At 51.7% G+C, this 17,154-nt stretch overlaps 1 protein-coding gene and 1 long non-coding RNA gene across 2 annotated transcripts; one reads left to right on the top strand and one right to left on the bottom strand.

Moving 5' to 3' along the window:
• Positions 1-3,436: 3,436 nt before the first annotated feature.
• LOC144380244 (uncharacterized) lies at positions 3,437-12,205 on the bottom strand. Its single transcript, XR_013444218.1, has 3 exons — positions 12,085-12,205; positions 8,628-8,816; positions 3,437-3,590 (listed from the first exon to the last, which is right to left on the bottom strand). It is a non-coding gene; the product is annotated as an uncharacterized LOC144380244 (long non-coding RNA).
• On the top strand, positions 10,306-17,098 carry TMEM150B (transmembrane protein 150B). The gene is made up of 8 exons (XM_036096899.2): positions 10,306-10,575; positions 10,962-11,007; positions 11,336-11,411; positions 11,634-11,693; positions 11,767-11,834; positions 12,059-12,186; positions 13,771-13,954; positions 16,601-17,098. Exons 3-8 carry the CDS (start codon positions 11,344-11,346, stop codon positions 16,795-16,797), a joined length of 705 nt encoding a protein of 234 aa, XP_035952792.1. The 5' UTR covers positions 10,306-10,575; positions 10,962-11,007; positions 11,336-11,343; the 3' UTR covers positions 16,798-17,098.
• The last annotated feature ends 56 nt before the right edge of the window (positions 17,099-17,154 follow it).

The raw sequence follows: 17,154 nt of genomic DNA, 5'->3' as shown, positions 1-17,154 counted from the left end.
CTGGGGAATATAGTGAAAATATAGATTCTAAGTCTCAGCCTCCAAAAAGCCCGGTTGAGTATTTAATAATTAATCATTTTATTTTTTAGATAATTATTCTTTTTTTTAAGGTATTTATTTATTTATTTGATATATAGAGAGAGACAGCAAGAGCGGGAACACAAGCAGGAGTGGGAGAGGGAGAAGCAGGCTTCCCGCTGAGCAGGGAGCCCGAAGCTGGGCTCGATCCCAGGACCCTGGGATCATGACCTGAGCTGAAGGCAGACGCTTAACGACTGAGCCACCCAGGCGCCCCTAATAATTAATCATTTTAGGACAGTGCTGCCCAAGTGTAGCCTGTGTCCCCGCAGCTTCAAGCAGGATCACATGGGTGCTTGGTGGGAATGAAGAATTTTGGGCCACATCCCAGAATTCCTAAATCAGAATCACCCAGACTAGTGGTTGGAACGCTCTGGAATGCTTGAGAAGCAGGCCATAGAGAACACCTTTGCAGGTGGCTTCTTCAGACCACACATTCACAGGCTGGAGGGATGTTGTGGGCTTAGTAACTCCCAAAACTTGTTATAAGACCATAAATTCAGGGTGACCATATTTTGAGGGGAAAGGGATATGTATATATAAATTACATGATTGGGGACAAGGATGTGGAGAAAAGGGGACCCTCGTGTCTCCTGATGGGAATGTAAGTTGGTGTAGCTGCTATGGAAAATGGTATGGTGGCTCCTTAAGAAATTAGAAATAGAAATGCCATATCATCCAGCAATCCCATTTCTGGATATATACCAAAAGAAAATGATCACTATTGCAAAGAGATATCTGCACTCTCGTGTTTACTGCAGCATTATTCACAACGGCCAAGATGTGGAAACCACCTGAGTGTCTGTCGATGGATCGATGACAAAATAAAATGTTGGGTATGTATGCATGATAGAGTATTATTCATCTGTGAGGAAGAAGGAAATCCTGCCATTTGCAACTATATGGAAGAAGCTGGAGGGCATGCTGCTGAATGAGATAAGATAGAGAAAAACAAATACTGCACAATCTCACATGTATGTGGAATCTAAAAAAAAGGTTGAACTCATGGAAGCAGAGAGTGGGAAGGTGGTTACCAGGGGTTGGGGAGGGAAGGGGAGATGTCGGACAAAGGGTGCACACTTATAGTTATGAGATGAATGAATGGCCGGAGTTAACAATACTGTATTGTATACTTGAAGATTGCTAAGAGAGTAGATCATAACACACACACACACACAAAGGGTAACTGTGAGGTGAGGGATGTGTTAATTAGCTTCATTGTGGTGATCATTTCACAGTGTGTATGTATATTGAGCCATTATACTGTGTACTTTATTTTTTTTTAAGATTTATTTATTTGTCAGAGAGAGAGAGAGCACAAGCAGGGGGAGTGGCAGGCAGAGGGAGAAGCAGGCTCCCCCCTGAGCAGGGAGCCCGATGTGGGGCTTGATCCCAGGACCCCGGGATCATGACCTGAGCCGAAGGCGGACGCTTAACCAGCTAAGCCACCCAGGCACCCCTACTATATACTTCAAATATATAAAATTTTGTTTGTAAATCGTACCCCAATAAAGCTGGGAAAAAAATAAATGGTTGTGGGGGAAACTGTCTCTCTGTTTTCATGTATGACTTGTGTAATGACCAGATGTATATAATAAAAGAATAAAATATAAGTATTACATACCGTATGTTAGTTTATAAACACCTATATCCACATATATACTTACGTATACGTACGCACATAACTCTATCTATATCATCATCATCATGCTCAAAGTTCAGCAATGAATTCACACCTTGGTGGTCAGCCTCCAAGATGACCCCCAGTGACCATCACCCCTACGAGACTTCACAACCTTGTGCACATCCTTCCACTCTGAATAGGGCTGAACCGGTGCCATGCGAAGGACAGTGCAAACATGATGGCATGCCCAAGGCCAGCTCACCAAGGACATGATGGCTTCCGTCCTTGCTATCTCTGGGATCACTCCTCTGGGGGAACTCAGCAACATTCTGAGAGGTCATCAAGGCCACCTTATGGAGAAGGCCATGTGGCAAGGAACCAAAGCTTTGCGCCAACAGCCGGAGAAGAACTGAGGCTTCCTGCCAAGAGTTTGAGTGTCATGTGAGTGAGCCACCCTGGAAACAATCCTTCTGTCTCCAGACTGTGCCCCAAACGACATCTTGATTATAACCCGAAGAGCAACCCCAAGCCAGAGCGAGCCACCTAAGCTGCTCCTGAATTCTGGACCCACAGAAACGGTGTGAGATGACAAATTCTTATTGTTTTATGCCACTACAGTTAATTGATAGGCATCTGAATTAAAATCCAACATCCTAGGCGCCTGGGTGGCTCAGTCAGTTAAGTGTCTGCTTTGGGCTCACGTCATGATCCCAGGGCCTTGGGGCTGAGCCCCACATCAGGCTCCCTGCTCAGCGGGGAGTCTGCTTCTCTCTCTCCCTCTGCCCCTCCCCCTGCTCCTGCTCGTTCTTTCATGCTCTCTCTCTCAAATGCATAAATAAAATATTTATCAAAAAAAAAAAATCCAACATCCCTCCACCATTATTCCTCTGATCTTAATTATTAACTACTCTGAATTGCTCACTCCGTTACAATCCCATTGGCCTCCTTGCTGGAAGCAAGGCCCTTCCTTGCTGTCCTCTCTGCTAGGAAATCTGCCTCCAACTATCCACAGAGCTCCCTCTCTCACCTGCTTTAGGTGTTTGCTCAAATGTCACTTCCTCAAGGTGACCTTCCCTAAGGGCCCTGGCTGGAGGAGCCCAACTACCCCAGCCATCCCCTTACTCTGCTCTGTTGCCTCATAGCCCCAGGATCAGGTACATAATAATCTGTGGGTCCCAGAGCAAAATGAAAATGCAGAGCCTTTGTTCAAAACTGGCTAAGAATTTCAAGATGGTAACAGCAGAGCATTAAACCAATGTAAGGCCCTGAGCCTACAGAGCTCCCACACCTACAAACTGGTATTGCATAGCACCAACCCCTGCCTGACGTTATATGTCTCCTTGTTTATTGTCCTCCCCAGCTAGGACAGAAGCTCTAAGAGGGCAGGGACCCTCGTTTTGTTCACGGCTGAGTTTCCAACATCAAGGGCAGTGCCCGGCGCATCTCTGACATTTGCCAAAGATTTAATGAATGATTAAACAAATAACAATGAAAGCAGCCTGACCCTGAAGGACAGAGAAGGCCCTCAGAAAAGGACTGTTACCCATGGAATGGAAGAACATTTTTGCCAATCATATATCTGATAAAAGATTTGTAATCTAGAATATAAGTCGGGGCGCCTGGTTGGCTCAGTGGGTGGAGCGTGCAACTCTTAATCTCAGGGTCGTGATCCCGGGGTTGGCTGTAGAGATTACTTAAAGATGAAATCCTAAAAAAAAAAAAAAAAAAAGGGAGGGGGTGACTGGGTGGCTCAGTCAGTTAAGCATCTGATCTTGATTTTGGCTCAGGTCAGGATCTCAGCATTGTGACATTGAGCCCCACCTCAGGCTCTGCACTGGGCATGGAGCTTGCTTGGGATTCTCTCTCTCCCCGTGCTCTGTCTCTCTTTCTATTAAAAAAAGAAAGAAAGAGGGTGGCTCAGTTGGTTAAGGGTCTGACTTCAGCTCAGGTCATGATCTCGGGGTCCTGGGGTCAAGCCCCACGTCAGGCTCCTTGCTCAGAGAGGACCCTACTTCTCCTTCTCCCTCTGTGCCTCCCCACACTCGTGCTCTCTGTCTCTCAAATAAATAAAATCTTAAAGAAAGAAAAACTTGTACGTGAATGTTTATCACAGCATTATTCATAATAGCCAAAAGGTGGCACTAACCCAAACATCTACAAATGATAAATGAGTAAACAAAATGTGTAAAGGAAATTGTGACACAGGCTACAACGTAGATGAAACTTGAAAACATTTTGGAAAGTGAAATAAGCCAGACACACACACATGAAAATATTGTGTGATTCCACTAACAGGAGGTACCTGGAAGCATCAAATTTATAGAGACAGAAAGTGGGGTGGTGGCTGCCAGGGGCTGAGGGAGGGGAAATGGGGAGTTACTAGTTAATGGGTAAAAAGTTTCTGTTTGAGATGATGAGAAAGATCTGGAGATGCACAATGGTGATGGTCGCACAACAGTGTGAATGCGCTTAATGCCGCTGAATTGTACACTTAAAATTGGTTAAAAGGATAACATTTATGTTATGTATATTTTACCACAATAAAAAAAATACAGAGAAAATTCATGTTAATATTGAAACACTGAAAGCTTTTTATTTGAAATCAGGAACAAGACAGGGATATCCCCTTACCACTGCATTCAATGCTGTTCTGAAGACATAGCCATTGTAGTGAGGCAAGAAAAAGAAAAAAATAAAAGGTGTAAGAATTGAAAAGAAAGAAACAAAACTGCCATTAATCACAGATATGATTATGTACCTAGAAGATCCAAAAGAAGCTCCTGATAAAATATCAGAATTAAGGATGGAATTTAGCAAGGCTCTGGATACAAAATCAATATACAAACATCAATTGCGTATCTTTTTACCTGTGTGTTGGGGGTCCCCGAAGCCCCCCAAATGTTTGAAAATTCACTAGGACTTACAGAGCTCAGCATAGAGTTGTATTCGTGGCTAAGCTTTATTACAGCAAATGGAGAGGGGAAAAGTCACAGGCCGAGACTGGAGGATTCATAGGCAGGTTTCCTCATGCTCTCTCCCTTCACGAGGATCACACAGAGCTCACTCTTTCCCCAAACAAAAATGCAACAAAATGTGGGGCGCCTGGATGGCTCAGTCGGTTGAGCATCCGACTCTTGGTTTCGGCTCAGGTCATGATCTCAGGGTCGTGAGATGGAGCCCTGAGTTGGGCTCCACGGTGGGCATGGAATCTGCTTGAGATTCTCTCCCGCTCCCTCTGCCCTCCCCCTGCTCACATGTTCTTGCTTTCACTCTCTCTAAAATAAAAAAAAATAAATCTTTTAAAAAAATGCAACAAAGGGACGCCTGGGTGGCTCAGTTGGTTGGGCGTGTGCCTTCGGCTCAGGTCATGATCCCAGGCTCCTTGCTCAGCAGGGAGCCTGCTTCTCCCTCTGCCTCTGCCTGCAGCTCCCCACTTGTACTGTCTGTCTCTCTCTGTCAAATAAATAAATAAAATCTTAAAAAAAAAATGCAGCAAAATGTGTGTGATGTTTTTGCCCAAGGGAGCCCATTAGAAACTCAGCACCCAAGGTTTTTTTGTTTTTTTTTTTTAAAGATTTTATTTATTTATTTGACAGAGAGAGACACAGCGAGAGAGGGAACATAAGCAAGGGGAGTGAGAGAGGGAGAAGCAGGCTCCCCGTAGAGCAGGGAGCCCGATGCGGGGCTCGATCCCAGGTCCCTGGGACCATGACCTGAGCCGAAGGCAGACGCTTAACGACTGAGCCACCCAGGCGCCCCAGCACCCAAGGTTTTTATTGATGACTGATCATATAGATACTGTTGGCCTAGCATGCACCACAATTCCAGACTCCCAGAAGGAAAACAGGCATTCAGCATTAACCACAGGGTTTGCATAAACAATCCAGGCACAGTGAGCCACTCAGAATAGTTCAACAGCCAAGTCCCCAGACACAAGACAAACGCAAACCTTGCAACCACGATAGCTGATTCAGATCTGCTATGTTAACCATTTTCTGTACAACTAAGTTCTAAAATAAAAATTAAATAAATATGGCTTACAATATTATTTATAAATATCCAGCAAGGGGGAATAAATCTAATGAAAGATACACAAAACTTCTTCAAGAAAAATCTGTAAAACCTTATTGCGAGACCTTAAAGAAGATCTAAAACAGGGATATATACCATGTTTTTTTAAAAATTTTATTCGTTTATTCATGAGAGAGACAGAGAGAGAGAGAGAAAGAGGCAGAGGGAGAAGCAGGCTCCCAAGGAGCTGGGAGCCCAATGCGGGACTCGATCCCAGGACTCTGGGATCATGACCTGAGCCGAAGGCAGACTTTAACCTTCTGAGCCACCCAGGCGCCCATCCCCCATTTAAAAAAAAAAAAGATTTTATTCATTTTTTTAGAGAGAGAGAGAGATAGAGAGAGAGAGAGAATGCCTGGGTGCACATGCAAGCAGTGGGGGGAGGGGCAGAGGGAGAGGAAGAGGGAGAGAAGCTGAGTCCCTGAGGAGCTCGGAGCCTGAGGTGGGACTTGATCTCATAATCCTGAGATCATGACCAGAGCTGAAATCAAGAGTCAGACCCTTAACCCACTGATCCACCCAGGTGCCCCTCTTTTTCTTTTTTTAATTGAGGTAAAATTCACACACCACAAAATTCAGCACTTTAACCATTTTAAGCAGTATAATCCAGAGGCATTTAACAGTCACACTGTTGTGCAACTGCCCATCCTCTGCTTCCAAGACATTTTCACCACCCCAAAAAGAAGAGATTAAGCAATCACTCCCCGTCTACCCCTCCCTCCAGCCCCTGCTAACCACCAACCTACTTTCTGTTTCTATGGATCTGTGACAAGAAATCCTTGCAATTCACCTCCCCTGTTGGCCGGTTGAGATTTCTCAGAGCTGTACCCTCTGAGGCTCTTCTTACTCACAGCTCCCTTCCCCCTCTTCTTCCACAGGTGGCCCACCCACTTCCTGGCCCAGTCCTGCTCCCTCTCCCCTTTATCTCTCACTGGCATCGCCCCCCCAGTAAATCCCTTGTATTGCTAACATCCTTGCAACATTTGCTTCCCGGAGGACCAGATAACACAGCAAGACGCTCTGAGCTCCAAGTATCTCCAAGTATTTCTGCTTCTCAGAAATACTGTGACTCGGAGGACCCGACAATGTTCATACTCCCATGGACTCCCTCCTGAACCCTCACAAGCATGTGACGGGGCACCATTATGATTCTTGCTTTGACAGGTGAGAAAACAGAGATCCAGTGCATGGGCAGCTTCCCCTCTCTGGGAAAAATGGTCCTCACCACGAACCAGAAGCAGTTTCCTACACACGAAAGTGAAGTATCGTCTCACCCAGAGGAAGGCCATGTGCAGCCACTTACCCTCAGCTGAGCCTGCCTAGGAGGCACGTTAGCATCTTGTCGTCCCCCCACCCCACCCCGCCCCGTACTCCTTCAGGGTCCAGTGTACACAGGGAGCCCCTTGAGTGGATCATGATTCGAGCTGAAGGCAGATGCTTAACCGACTGAGCCACCCAGGCGCCCCAAATAGCAAAAATTTAACTGACTACATTTTAAAGATCGAACTGGCTTTACTAGGTGATGGATGAATCGGGCAGCATCCCACCTACCAAGTAGAGGGAGCTCTGTTGAGCTACCAAAAAAGGAAAGGTTTTTAAAGGTAGATAGGGAGCAGAAAAAAGAAAACTATTAGCAAAGAATGCATTGTTTCAGGCGAGGTTGCCCTCCTAAGGGGAATGGAAGGGTCTCTCAGTACATTTCCTAGTGCTAACCAGGAAACTCCAGGTGGACTAGTTAAGTGTTACTATGGGGGGGGCGGGGAGGCTGAAACCACTCTTCGGTTAGCTATTAAGTCCCGGTTTGCTGAGTGGGACCCTTCACATAAGTGACTCCATCTTGGGCCTATGGTTTTCTTATTACCACCAGGAAGTCCATCCCCAGGGCAATATTACAAGCTCTATCTTACAGACTGAAAAAACTGAAGCCCCCTACCCAGGGACACTGTGGGAGACAGCATAGTGGTACCCAAAATGTGTACGTCTTCATCTCCCGGACATGTGATGAGGGTACCTTACATAGCAAACACGACTTTGCTATGATTAAATTAAGGATTTTTTAAAAAAGATTTTATTTATTTGACAGAGAGAGTGAGAGCGCACAAGCAGGGGGAGTGGGAGAGAGAGAAGCAGGCTTCCCGCTGAGCAGGGAGCCCGACGAGGGGCTCGATCCCAGGACCCTGGGATCATGACCTGAGCTGAAGACAGACGCCTAACTGACTGAGCCACCCAGGGGCCCCTAAATTTGGGTTGTCTTAAGCCATGAAATTTGTGGTACTTTGTCACAGCAGACATTGGAAGCTCATGTAGGCACCCAGCTCTTAGGTGGCAGACATGGGATTCGAACTCAAGTCTTGCCGATTTGAAAGCTCTGGATCTTCTGCGATATCTTTCTGAAGTGTGAAGTTTGGCATTATTCCAGATTCCCCCCCCCCCCAGGGTTGCTGGGCGGTGCCTGGCACGAAAGATGTGCTAATGCTTATTATCATTATACCTCCTTCCTGTCTCCACAGTGTCAGTTCCTCTCAGTCTTCTGTGCTCAAGAACCTTCCATGGTTCCCCAGTACCCTCAGGATCATGTCCAAGCCCTTTATGGCAATGGAGAACTTTGGGGCCTGGCTCACGTCTCCTAGTAACCCAGCAGACAAAGGCATTCGACCTCATGGGCCAGGTTTCGGAGGCCACCTGGACTCTACTGAGAAAGCCTTCCAGCGGCTTGCACACTCCCTCCTTCTAAGTATGGCCTGTGAGACTTTCCTGGCCCTCCCTCACAACCAGAATCCACCAGACACCATGGGTAGTTAACCACCTCCTCTTCTGGGGGCCACCATGCCCTGTGCCAGCTTAAATATAATACCTGTATTCTAATTTTCGGGTCCAAGGGCGGCTGCCTTCCAGCCTGGGAAGACACTGTAGGCAGGGGTGGGATCCGGGCCTCCGCTGATTGCTGGCTCTGGCCTCAAGGAATGTCCCATGTCTGTCTGTCAGCACCTTCACTTTCTCATCTGTACCCTCGAGGAAGCTGACAGCCTGAAGTCCTAGGTGGCTGGGGCCGTGGAAATGCAGGAGCACAAGGAAGAAAAGGTGGGTTTCAGACTCCTAAGTCCCCAGGGACATAGGGTCGGTGGAATTCTATTCGGCCACGGAAAGGGATGAAGCGCTGAAATGTGTGCTACAACGTGGATAAAACTCAAACACACATGAAATGTCCAGAATTAACAAATCCGCAGACAGAAAGCAGTCTGGTTGTGGCCAGGGGTTAGGGACCGTAGGAAATGCGGAGTGCCTACACTTAGTGGGTACGGGGTTTCTTCGGGGGTGATGAGAAAGTTCTGGAACTAGATAAATGTGGTAGTTCCACAACACTGGGAAGGTACAAAATGCCATTGAATTGTTCACGTTAAATAGTTAATTTTATGTTCTGTGATTTTTACCACAAATTGAAAAAAAAGAGGTGGGGTGCTGAGAGAGAAGGTAACTGGAACTTCCAGGTCTGAGGGAGGAGGAACTGGGGGCCTGGACTCCTGGGTCTGAGGGAGGAGGGGCTGGGGGGTCCGGACTCCTGGGTCTGGCGGAGGAGGGGCTGGGGGTCTGGACTCCTGGGTCCGAGGGAGGAGGGGGCTGGGGTCCTGGACTCCTGAATCTGAGGGATGAGGGGCTGGGGCCCTGGGCTCCTGAGTCTGAGGGAGGAGGGGCTGGGGGCCTGGACTCCTGGGTCTGAGGGAGGAGGGGCTGGGGGCCTGGACTCCTGGGCCTGAGGGAGGAGGGGCTGGGGGCCTGGACTCCTGGGTCTGAGGGAGGAGGGGCTGGGGGTCTGGATCCCTGGGTCTGATGGAGAAGGGGCTAGGGGCCTGGACTCCTGGGTCTGAGGGAGGAGGGGCTGGGGGCCTGGACTCCTGGGTCTGAGGGAGGAGGGGCTGGGGGCCTGGGCTCCTGGGTCTGAGGGAGGAGGGGTTGGGGGCCTGGACTCCTGGGTCTGAGGGAGGAGGGGCTGGGGGTCTGGATCCCTGGGTCTGATGGAGAAGGGGCTAGGGGCCTGGACTCCTGGGTCTGAGGGAGGAGGGGCTGGAGGCCTGGACTCCTGGGTCTGAGGGAGGAGGGGCTGGGGGCCTGGGCTCCTGGGTCTGAGGGAGGAGGGAGCTGGGGGCCTGGACTCCTGGGTCTGAGGGAGAAGGGGCTAGGGGCCTGGGCTCCTGGGTCTGAGGGAGATGGGGCTGGGGGCCTGGACTCCTGGGTCTGAGGGAGGATGGGGCTGGGGGTCTGGGCTCCTGGGTCTGAGGGAGGAGGGGGCTGGGGGCCTGGACTCCTAGGTCCGAGGGAGGATGGGGCTGGGGGTCTGGGTTCCTGGGTCTGAAGGAGGAGGGTTGGTGCCTGGACTCCTGGGTCTGATGGAGGAGGGCTGGGGGTCTGGGCTCCTGGGTCTGAGGGAGGAGGGGCTGGGGGCCTGGGCTCCTGGGTCCAGGGGAAGCAGGAGGAGGAGACACCCAAATATCTGATTAGCAAGAGGGAAGGAAACCCGAAAGTTGAAGGTTGCTATGTGGGACAGAGAAAGGATCAGGGCAGAGGAAGCAATAGCTTTCAGGGGGGAGTTTCATCGGAGTTAGATTTCGACACCAAGGTCTCCCTTCCCACCCTGAGCCGGCCCACTGGGGAATTCCAGCAGCTGGCCTGGAGGAACGGAGAGGGGAAGGCAAGTGACGGGAGGAGGCAGGTCACCACAGCCCCATACCCAGCAGCCTAAGGACAGAAACTGCACCCAGAGAGGAGTCTGACCTGTGGGCCTGGCTTCTGGGGCCCCAGAGGAGGTAAGAGCTAGGAAGCTGGAGCCAAGGGGCTAGAAACCAATGCAGGAATTCTAGAAGGGACTGGGGGTCTGGACTGCTGGGTTCCCAAGGGAGGAAGGGTAGAGAGAGCTAGAGGCTCAGAATCTGGGTCCTGGTAAGGAGAAGGGGTCTTGGATGTTGAACTTATAAAGCTGAAGGAAGGAAGTTGGGGGCCCCTTGAAGCTAACGAAGGGGCTGCCTGCTAGGTTCTGAGTGGGGAAGTGGCGGTTTGGGGGTGAGGTCCCGAAGAAAGCGGCAGGTCAGAGGGTCAGACGGTCAGACTACTCTGCAGCTTGGACTTTGGCTCTGCCACGACACCGCCCGAGCCCTACCCCACGTCGCCCCTCCTTTTCCAACCTCTCCCACAGCCCCAGGCCCAGGACTGGGAGAGCGAGAGGGAGAAAGTTCGGACAGGTGAGCACTCCGGGGAAGCCCAGAGGCTGGCAGTGGAGGGCTGGCTGGGAGAGGCTCGGAAGCTGGGTTGAGGGAGGCCAGCCTGGAAAAACTGGGAGGTCAGGATGGAAAGACAGCTGTTACAAGAGGGAAAGTGCCCCAGGCTGAGAGCTGGCCTCATCACACCAGACCCTCACCCACTGTTTCTGCCCTGGGAGCCAATGCGGGCCTCAGAGCCTGAGGGGCTCAGAGGCTGGAGGCCACCTTCTGATGCACCTGGACCCTTAGGGCAGGTTCCTCACCTGAGAGAGAGAGAGAAAGGTTCGTGGTCCCTCCTCTTCCCCTGCAGAGCCCGGCATGTGGGGTTACCTATCCCTGCTGCCTGCCTTCCTGGCCCTTTGGGCTATTGCTGGAGTCTGGACCGTGTGAGTGTTAGAGGCAGGAGACCCCTGGGAGGGGCTGGGGTCTGGACTCCCGGGTCTGAGGGAGGAGGGGCTGGGGGGTCTGGACCCCTGGGTCTGAGGGAGCAAGGGGCTGGGGGCCTGGGCTCCGGGGTCTGAAGGGGAGGGAGTTAGAAGTCCTTGTTTCTGTGGGTAACAGAAGGAAAAGGTGTCGTTAAAAACCACTTTGATGTCTCTATACTTCAGTTTTGCCCTTGCCGTGACCAACAGGTCTGTGAACCTCACCGAAGGCTTCCCCTATATCAGGTAGTTATGGCGCTGGGGGGGGGGGGGTTCCGAGGCTCCGAGGAGCCGCAGGATGATCCTTCATCTTCCCCAGCCTCTGTGGATCTTACCCCCCTCAGAGCTGCATCTTCAGCCAGCTGCTGAACATGGGAGCTGCTATGGGTAAATATTCTCAGCCTTTCTGTTCAGGGAGAGACCCCCCACCCCGACCCCCAGCCAAGGGCGCCCCGCCCAGCCCCGGCCCCGGCCCCCGCCCCAGGAGTCCAAGCCCCCACCCCTCCCCCAGATGTGGAGGTTAGGCCCCCACCCCTAGACGCCCAGTCTCTCCGCACCCCCTCCCCAGGAATCTGGGCCCGGCTTGCCCGCCCACTTCCCTCTCCTCCCAGCCGCCTGGATCTGCATTATCCGTTACCACCAGCTCCGGGACTGGGGAGTCGGAAAATGGTTTAACCGGCTGATCCTGTGGACGGGGCTTCTGTGTGCCCTGGGCACCTCCGTGGTGGGCAATTTCCAGGTGAGACGGTATCCGCTCGTGGAGCCCAGCCAGGCTGTCCGACCAGCCCGAGTCCCCGACTACAGCTCCCAGCATCCCCCAGGGCTGCTGGCTTCTCGTTGTGGGGGCTCTTCCGCGCACGGCCTTCTGGGACTTGTATTTCTCTTGGGGTCCTCGGACAGGCGAGGGAAGTGAGCTCCTCCGCTGTTTGAATGGAGTCCCGCGTGGGAGGCTCTTGGTATAATTATTTCACTGAACCCTAGAAGATTGGGGGTAATTTACTGCCGCCCCTTGCCCCTTTCCGCTTTTAATAGTGAAATTACTCAGAGCCACTCATTCTTAGATGGAGCGTTCACTCCGTGCGGGGCGCTAGGCTTTACACTGTGTCGGTTTTCATCCATCTCCCCAAGAGCTCTAGCTAGACTCTTTTTGGTCAAATCCGACAGAGGGTTTTTTTTGTTGTTTTTTTGTTTTGTTTTGTTTTAATCAACTGGTTCGTGGCGGTCAGAAATGAACCCAGATTCATAGACTCTAGAACTCACATTCTTCGCCTTGAAGTTCAGTAGATATTTGTAGAACAAAAGGACAATCGATTGGAGAAAGCCTATTGGTTATTTTATATTGTTATTTAATTTTATTGTGATGTCTCTGACTCCAAACCTCTCCTGTGAAAGTACCATGGGATAAGAGGCTGCCTCCCACGTGTTAAGAAAATTCCCCATCACTTATTCATTTATTCCTGTGCTCCTCAACTTTAACTTCTTAAAAAAAAAAAAAAGTTTTTAAAAGATTTTTATTTATTTATTTGAGAGAGAGAGAGAGAGCGTGAGAGAGATTATGAGGAGGGGGGAGGGGTACAGGGAGAAGCAGACTCCCTGCTGAGCAGAGAGCCCAATGGAGGGCTTGATCCCAGGACCCTGAGATCATGAGCTGAGCCAAAGGCAGACGCTTAACGACTGAGCCACCCAGGTGCCCCACTGCTTAAAATAATTATATTGCTCCCCTAAGGAGCCTTTTAAAGACATTTCCCGCCGGTCATCGCTTCCCCTCATTAAACTTTTAATATTTAAAAAATATTAAATAACATATATTATGTATCTGCAAAGCACAAACCATTGTAATCTTTAAGAACTTTTCACTCTTGGGGTGTCTGGGTGGTTCAGTTGGTTAAGCGTCTGCTTTTGGCTCAGGTCATGATCCCGGGATCCTGGAATCGAGTCCCGCATCAGGCTCCCTGCTTCTCCCTCTCCCTCTTCCTGCCGTTCCCCCTACTTGTGCTCTGTCACTCTCTCTCTGTCAAATATATAAATAGGATCTTAAAAATAAATAAATAAATGAGAACTTTTCGCCCTCCAAAAACCAATTTTTACCCCCTGGGTGGCAATATCAGCCCTCCCCCTCCCCGGTTGAGAATGAAAGATTTATTACTAATATTTCCCGAGCGTCTATGATGTGCCAGGCCCTGTATTAGGGAGTGAGGCCGCAGCAGTGAGCAGTCTCTTGGGTGGGTCAAAGACCCCTCCCCCCATCACAGCCCTCGCGTCTCGCACCCCCCCCCCACCGTGTATCTATCTTCCTCGCAACTCTTGTCCCTTTTCCTCCCAGCAAAAGAACCAGCTGCCCACGCACCTGATAGGGGCCTTCTTCGCCTTATTCGTGGGCAACCTCTACTTCTGGCTGCAGCTTTTTCTCTTCTGGAGGATGAGGAGCCTGCCCCAGCCTGGGGCCCCCTGGATCGGCCCGCTGCGCCTGGGCCTCTGCAGCCTCAGCACCATCCTCATGGTGGCCAATATCCTTACTGGCGTTGGTGGCAGGCGTTGGGGGTTCTTCACTGGGGTGGGTCGGCTCCATGCAATGTGCGGTGCCCTGTCCTTTCTTGGCCTCAGTCTCCTCAGGATTAGAGCGTCATAGAAAGTGTCAACCCAGGGGTCAGGCAGCCTGGGTCGAATCCCACCTCCCCCACGTCCTAGCCGGGGGAGAAACTCCACTGGCTGAACTTCTCAGTGTCTCAGCTCCTTCAGCTCTCAAATGTGGATAATAACAGGGCTGCCCCCGGAGTTGTAAGGAATGAAGGGAGTAATACATGTGAGGTGCTTAGCTCGGTGCCCAGCACAGTGAGCCACCAGCAGATCCTGGGAGGATGGCAAGCCAGCGAGAGCAGCCTGTTTGGGGTCCCTGCCCTGTGCCGGGCATCATGTTGGCGAAGACTGGAAACTGAGGCTCAGAGAGGGGGAGTCTCTTGGCCAAGGCCCGTCATGAAGCCCAACGGTGGAGCTCATGGTGGAGGCAGGCAGCTTGTACAAGGCTCTCGAGGGCAGTCCCTATCTCTTCCCAGCTCCATGTTTGGTGCTGTCATATTATCCCGCGGGCCTCGGTGGGAGTGTTCACAACACAGAAATTGGCCGATGTTGCAAATCGGAGCTGGTTGTTAACCATTCACCAGCATGCCCACCACCGGCTGGAGACTCTACCCAGCCCAGTTCTGAGTCACCCGAGCCCAGATGCTTTCCGCCAGCCCGGCACGCCTCCGGGTGACTCAAATCACTGTGCTCCAGTTTCCATATCTGTAAAATGGAGTTGTTTTGATCATAGTAATGGTCATTACTGATAAAGTGCCCTGAGAGGAAAGAGGCTGCAAACTCAGCCTTAGGGACCGATCTCCTCCTTGGGGAGAATGCAGGGGAGGCCAGAAGGCTGCTGGTGTTCAGAAGAGCCTACCAGGAAACCAACTGAGGTCCTGTGCTGGCTGCCTGAGGGACATCTGCTTATTTGGGATTATCTCAGCAAATGGAACGGGCAGTCCTATTTCCCAGCGCAGCAGACTGAATCCCACTGAAGAGGCGGGAAGGGCTGGCCCCTCACCCAAGCCTTTAGCTACTCTGGCTGTACAAGCATCTCTCCTCTGCAGAGGCCCTGCTGGTGATAAGATCCAGCTGGCCCCTTGTATTTTATTACTACTTTTTAAATTTTTTGAACATTTTATTTATTTGTTTGAGAGAGAGCAGGAGGAAGAGCAGAGGGAGAGGGACAAGCAGACTCTGTGCTAGTGTGGAGCCCGATGCGGGGCTCCATCCCAGGACCCCGAGATCATGACCCGAGCCGAAACCAAGAGTCGGTTGCTTAACTGACTGAGCCACCCAGGCGCCCCGTGCTGGGCCCTTTTAGAATCCCAACTGGGCTGATAATCAGTTTGGCTGCAAGGTCCTTATTCTGTGGCGCTCAAACATCCCTTGGCCCTGGGGCCAGGAAATGGACCATAAAGATGGCCAGCAGAGTGTGATAGGGGCTGGGGTTCTGCAAGGATGGGTCTGAGAACTGGCAGATTCTGAGCTGGTCTTGCAGAACTAGCTGCTTTTCACCTGCTTTGGGAGGTTGGGGACACACCACAGGTGCATGCTGAGGGTGGAAAAACCAGCTTGGAGATAAGGCCACTGGAAGGGCCTGAGATGAGGATTTTCAGTGCTAAGGTGAGGCTTTAAAGGCTTGAGTTTCTTCCTGGGGGCAATAGGGAGCCATGGGAAGCTTATGAGCAGGGGAGGAACAAGGCCAGTTCTGGCGGTAACCACCTTGTGTGTGAGTGCTCTCACCTCTCCTTTGCTCTAGGATTCATGGGATCTGCGGTGATGTCGGCCCGTATCTGCTATCTAAAAATCCCTGAATGAATGAAATAATGTCTAAACTGATCTAGGAGTGAGTAGGGGCTAGCTTGGCCGAGAAGCAGGAAGGTTGTTGCAGTGATCTTGGGGTTGTGAGTTCAAACCCCACATTGGGTGAGGAAGGAAGGAAGGAAGGAAGGAGGGAAGGAAGCAGGGAAGGAAGAAAGGAAGACACGGCAGACCAGGAGCGAGACGCAAGACCAGAAGGAGATGGGCCAGGCCAGCAGGATAAGCCTTAGGGTGACCAGCTGGCCATGAGGATGAGGAGAGGGAGGGGGTGAGGGTGAGTGCCCAGGGTCCGCTAGGCACGTGAGTGGGTGGCAGAGTTGTCACCAGGAGGAGGAAGATATTTTAGGGGGTGAGCAGGAGGGGCCTGTGGGCCACGGGTGGGGGATGAAAGTTGCCAACATAGCCTGAGGATGGCGCCCGGCTTGGGGGTGTCTTTAGGAAGCCCTGCATATTTGAGGGAAGAAGCAGTTGGCGGGCAAGTGGGAGACGGTGATGGTGGGGCCTTGACGGGGTCGGGGAGGCCAAGGGCAAGGTGAGAACCTTGTTCTGGGACGTTGGGAATGCAGTGTGAGCAGGAAGAACCTGCAAGGGGAACATTTGGGAAACAGCCTTAGACGGGGAGGAAGGCATCCCTGCGAGTGTCCGGGAGCCGCGGAGGCCATTCCGGCCTGGGCGGGCCGAGTGCGGCGCGAGCGGCCACCTGGCCCCGGTGACCCAGCTGGGCTCCCGGATCCTTCCTGCTTGGTGTGGCCCTTGACCCCGGGGTGCAGTGGTCATCCTCCATGCCTGGCCGCTGCGCTCGGCCTCTGCTGCGTGCGAGTGGGCCATCGCCACACTGCTGTTCACGCTCTTCGGCCTGTTTGCTGTGGATTTTTCCTGCCTGGACGGCTGCACCCTATGTCTCCAGCCGGGCCCCAGCCTCAGCCCCCCGCCGGCCTCCCCCATCTCCCTGCAGATCCCCCTGTGAACGGCAGTCCGGGCGGTGTGGTCTGGCCCTGGTGCTGTTGTCAGGGCCATCCAGGAAGTGAGAGGCCAAGGCCAGCCAGCCATCCCTGCTCAAGGCTATTTATTATTATTATTATTAATTTTTTTTTTTTTTTTTTTTTTTTGCCGCCGGCGGAATCAGAGACACGGACGCAGGCAGGGTCACGCGAAACCAGAATTCCTTCCGGAGAGCAAATCCGTACAGAAGGTTGTGAGAGGAAGGGGGAGAACCGGGGAAGGGGGGGCCCAGGAAGGAGGAGTTGGGGACACAAGGACAGATGGCCCTCTCCGTCCGGATCTGCTAAGCCACCCCAACCAGCCCCCGTCCCTCCCCCACCCC

The sequence above is a fragment of the Halichoerus grypus genome, chromosome 15, assembly GCF_964656455.1.
Source record: "Halichoerus grypus chromosome 15, mHalGry1.hap1.1, whole genome shotgun sequence".
Classification (NCBI taxonomy): Eukaryota; Metazoa; Chordata; class Mammalia; order Carnivora; family Phocidae; genus Halichoerus; species Halichoerus grypus.
This window is presented reverse-complemented; position numbering and strand designations above follow the sequence as displayed.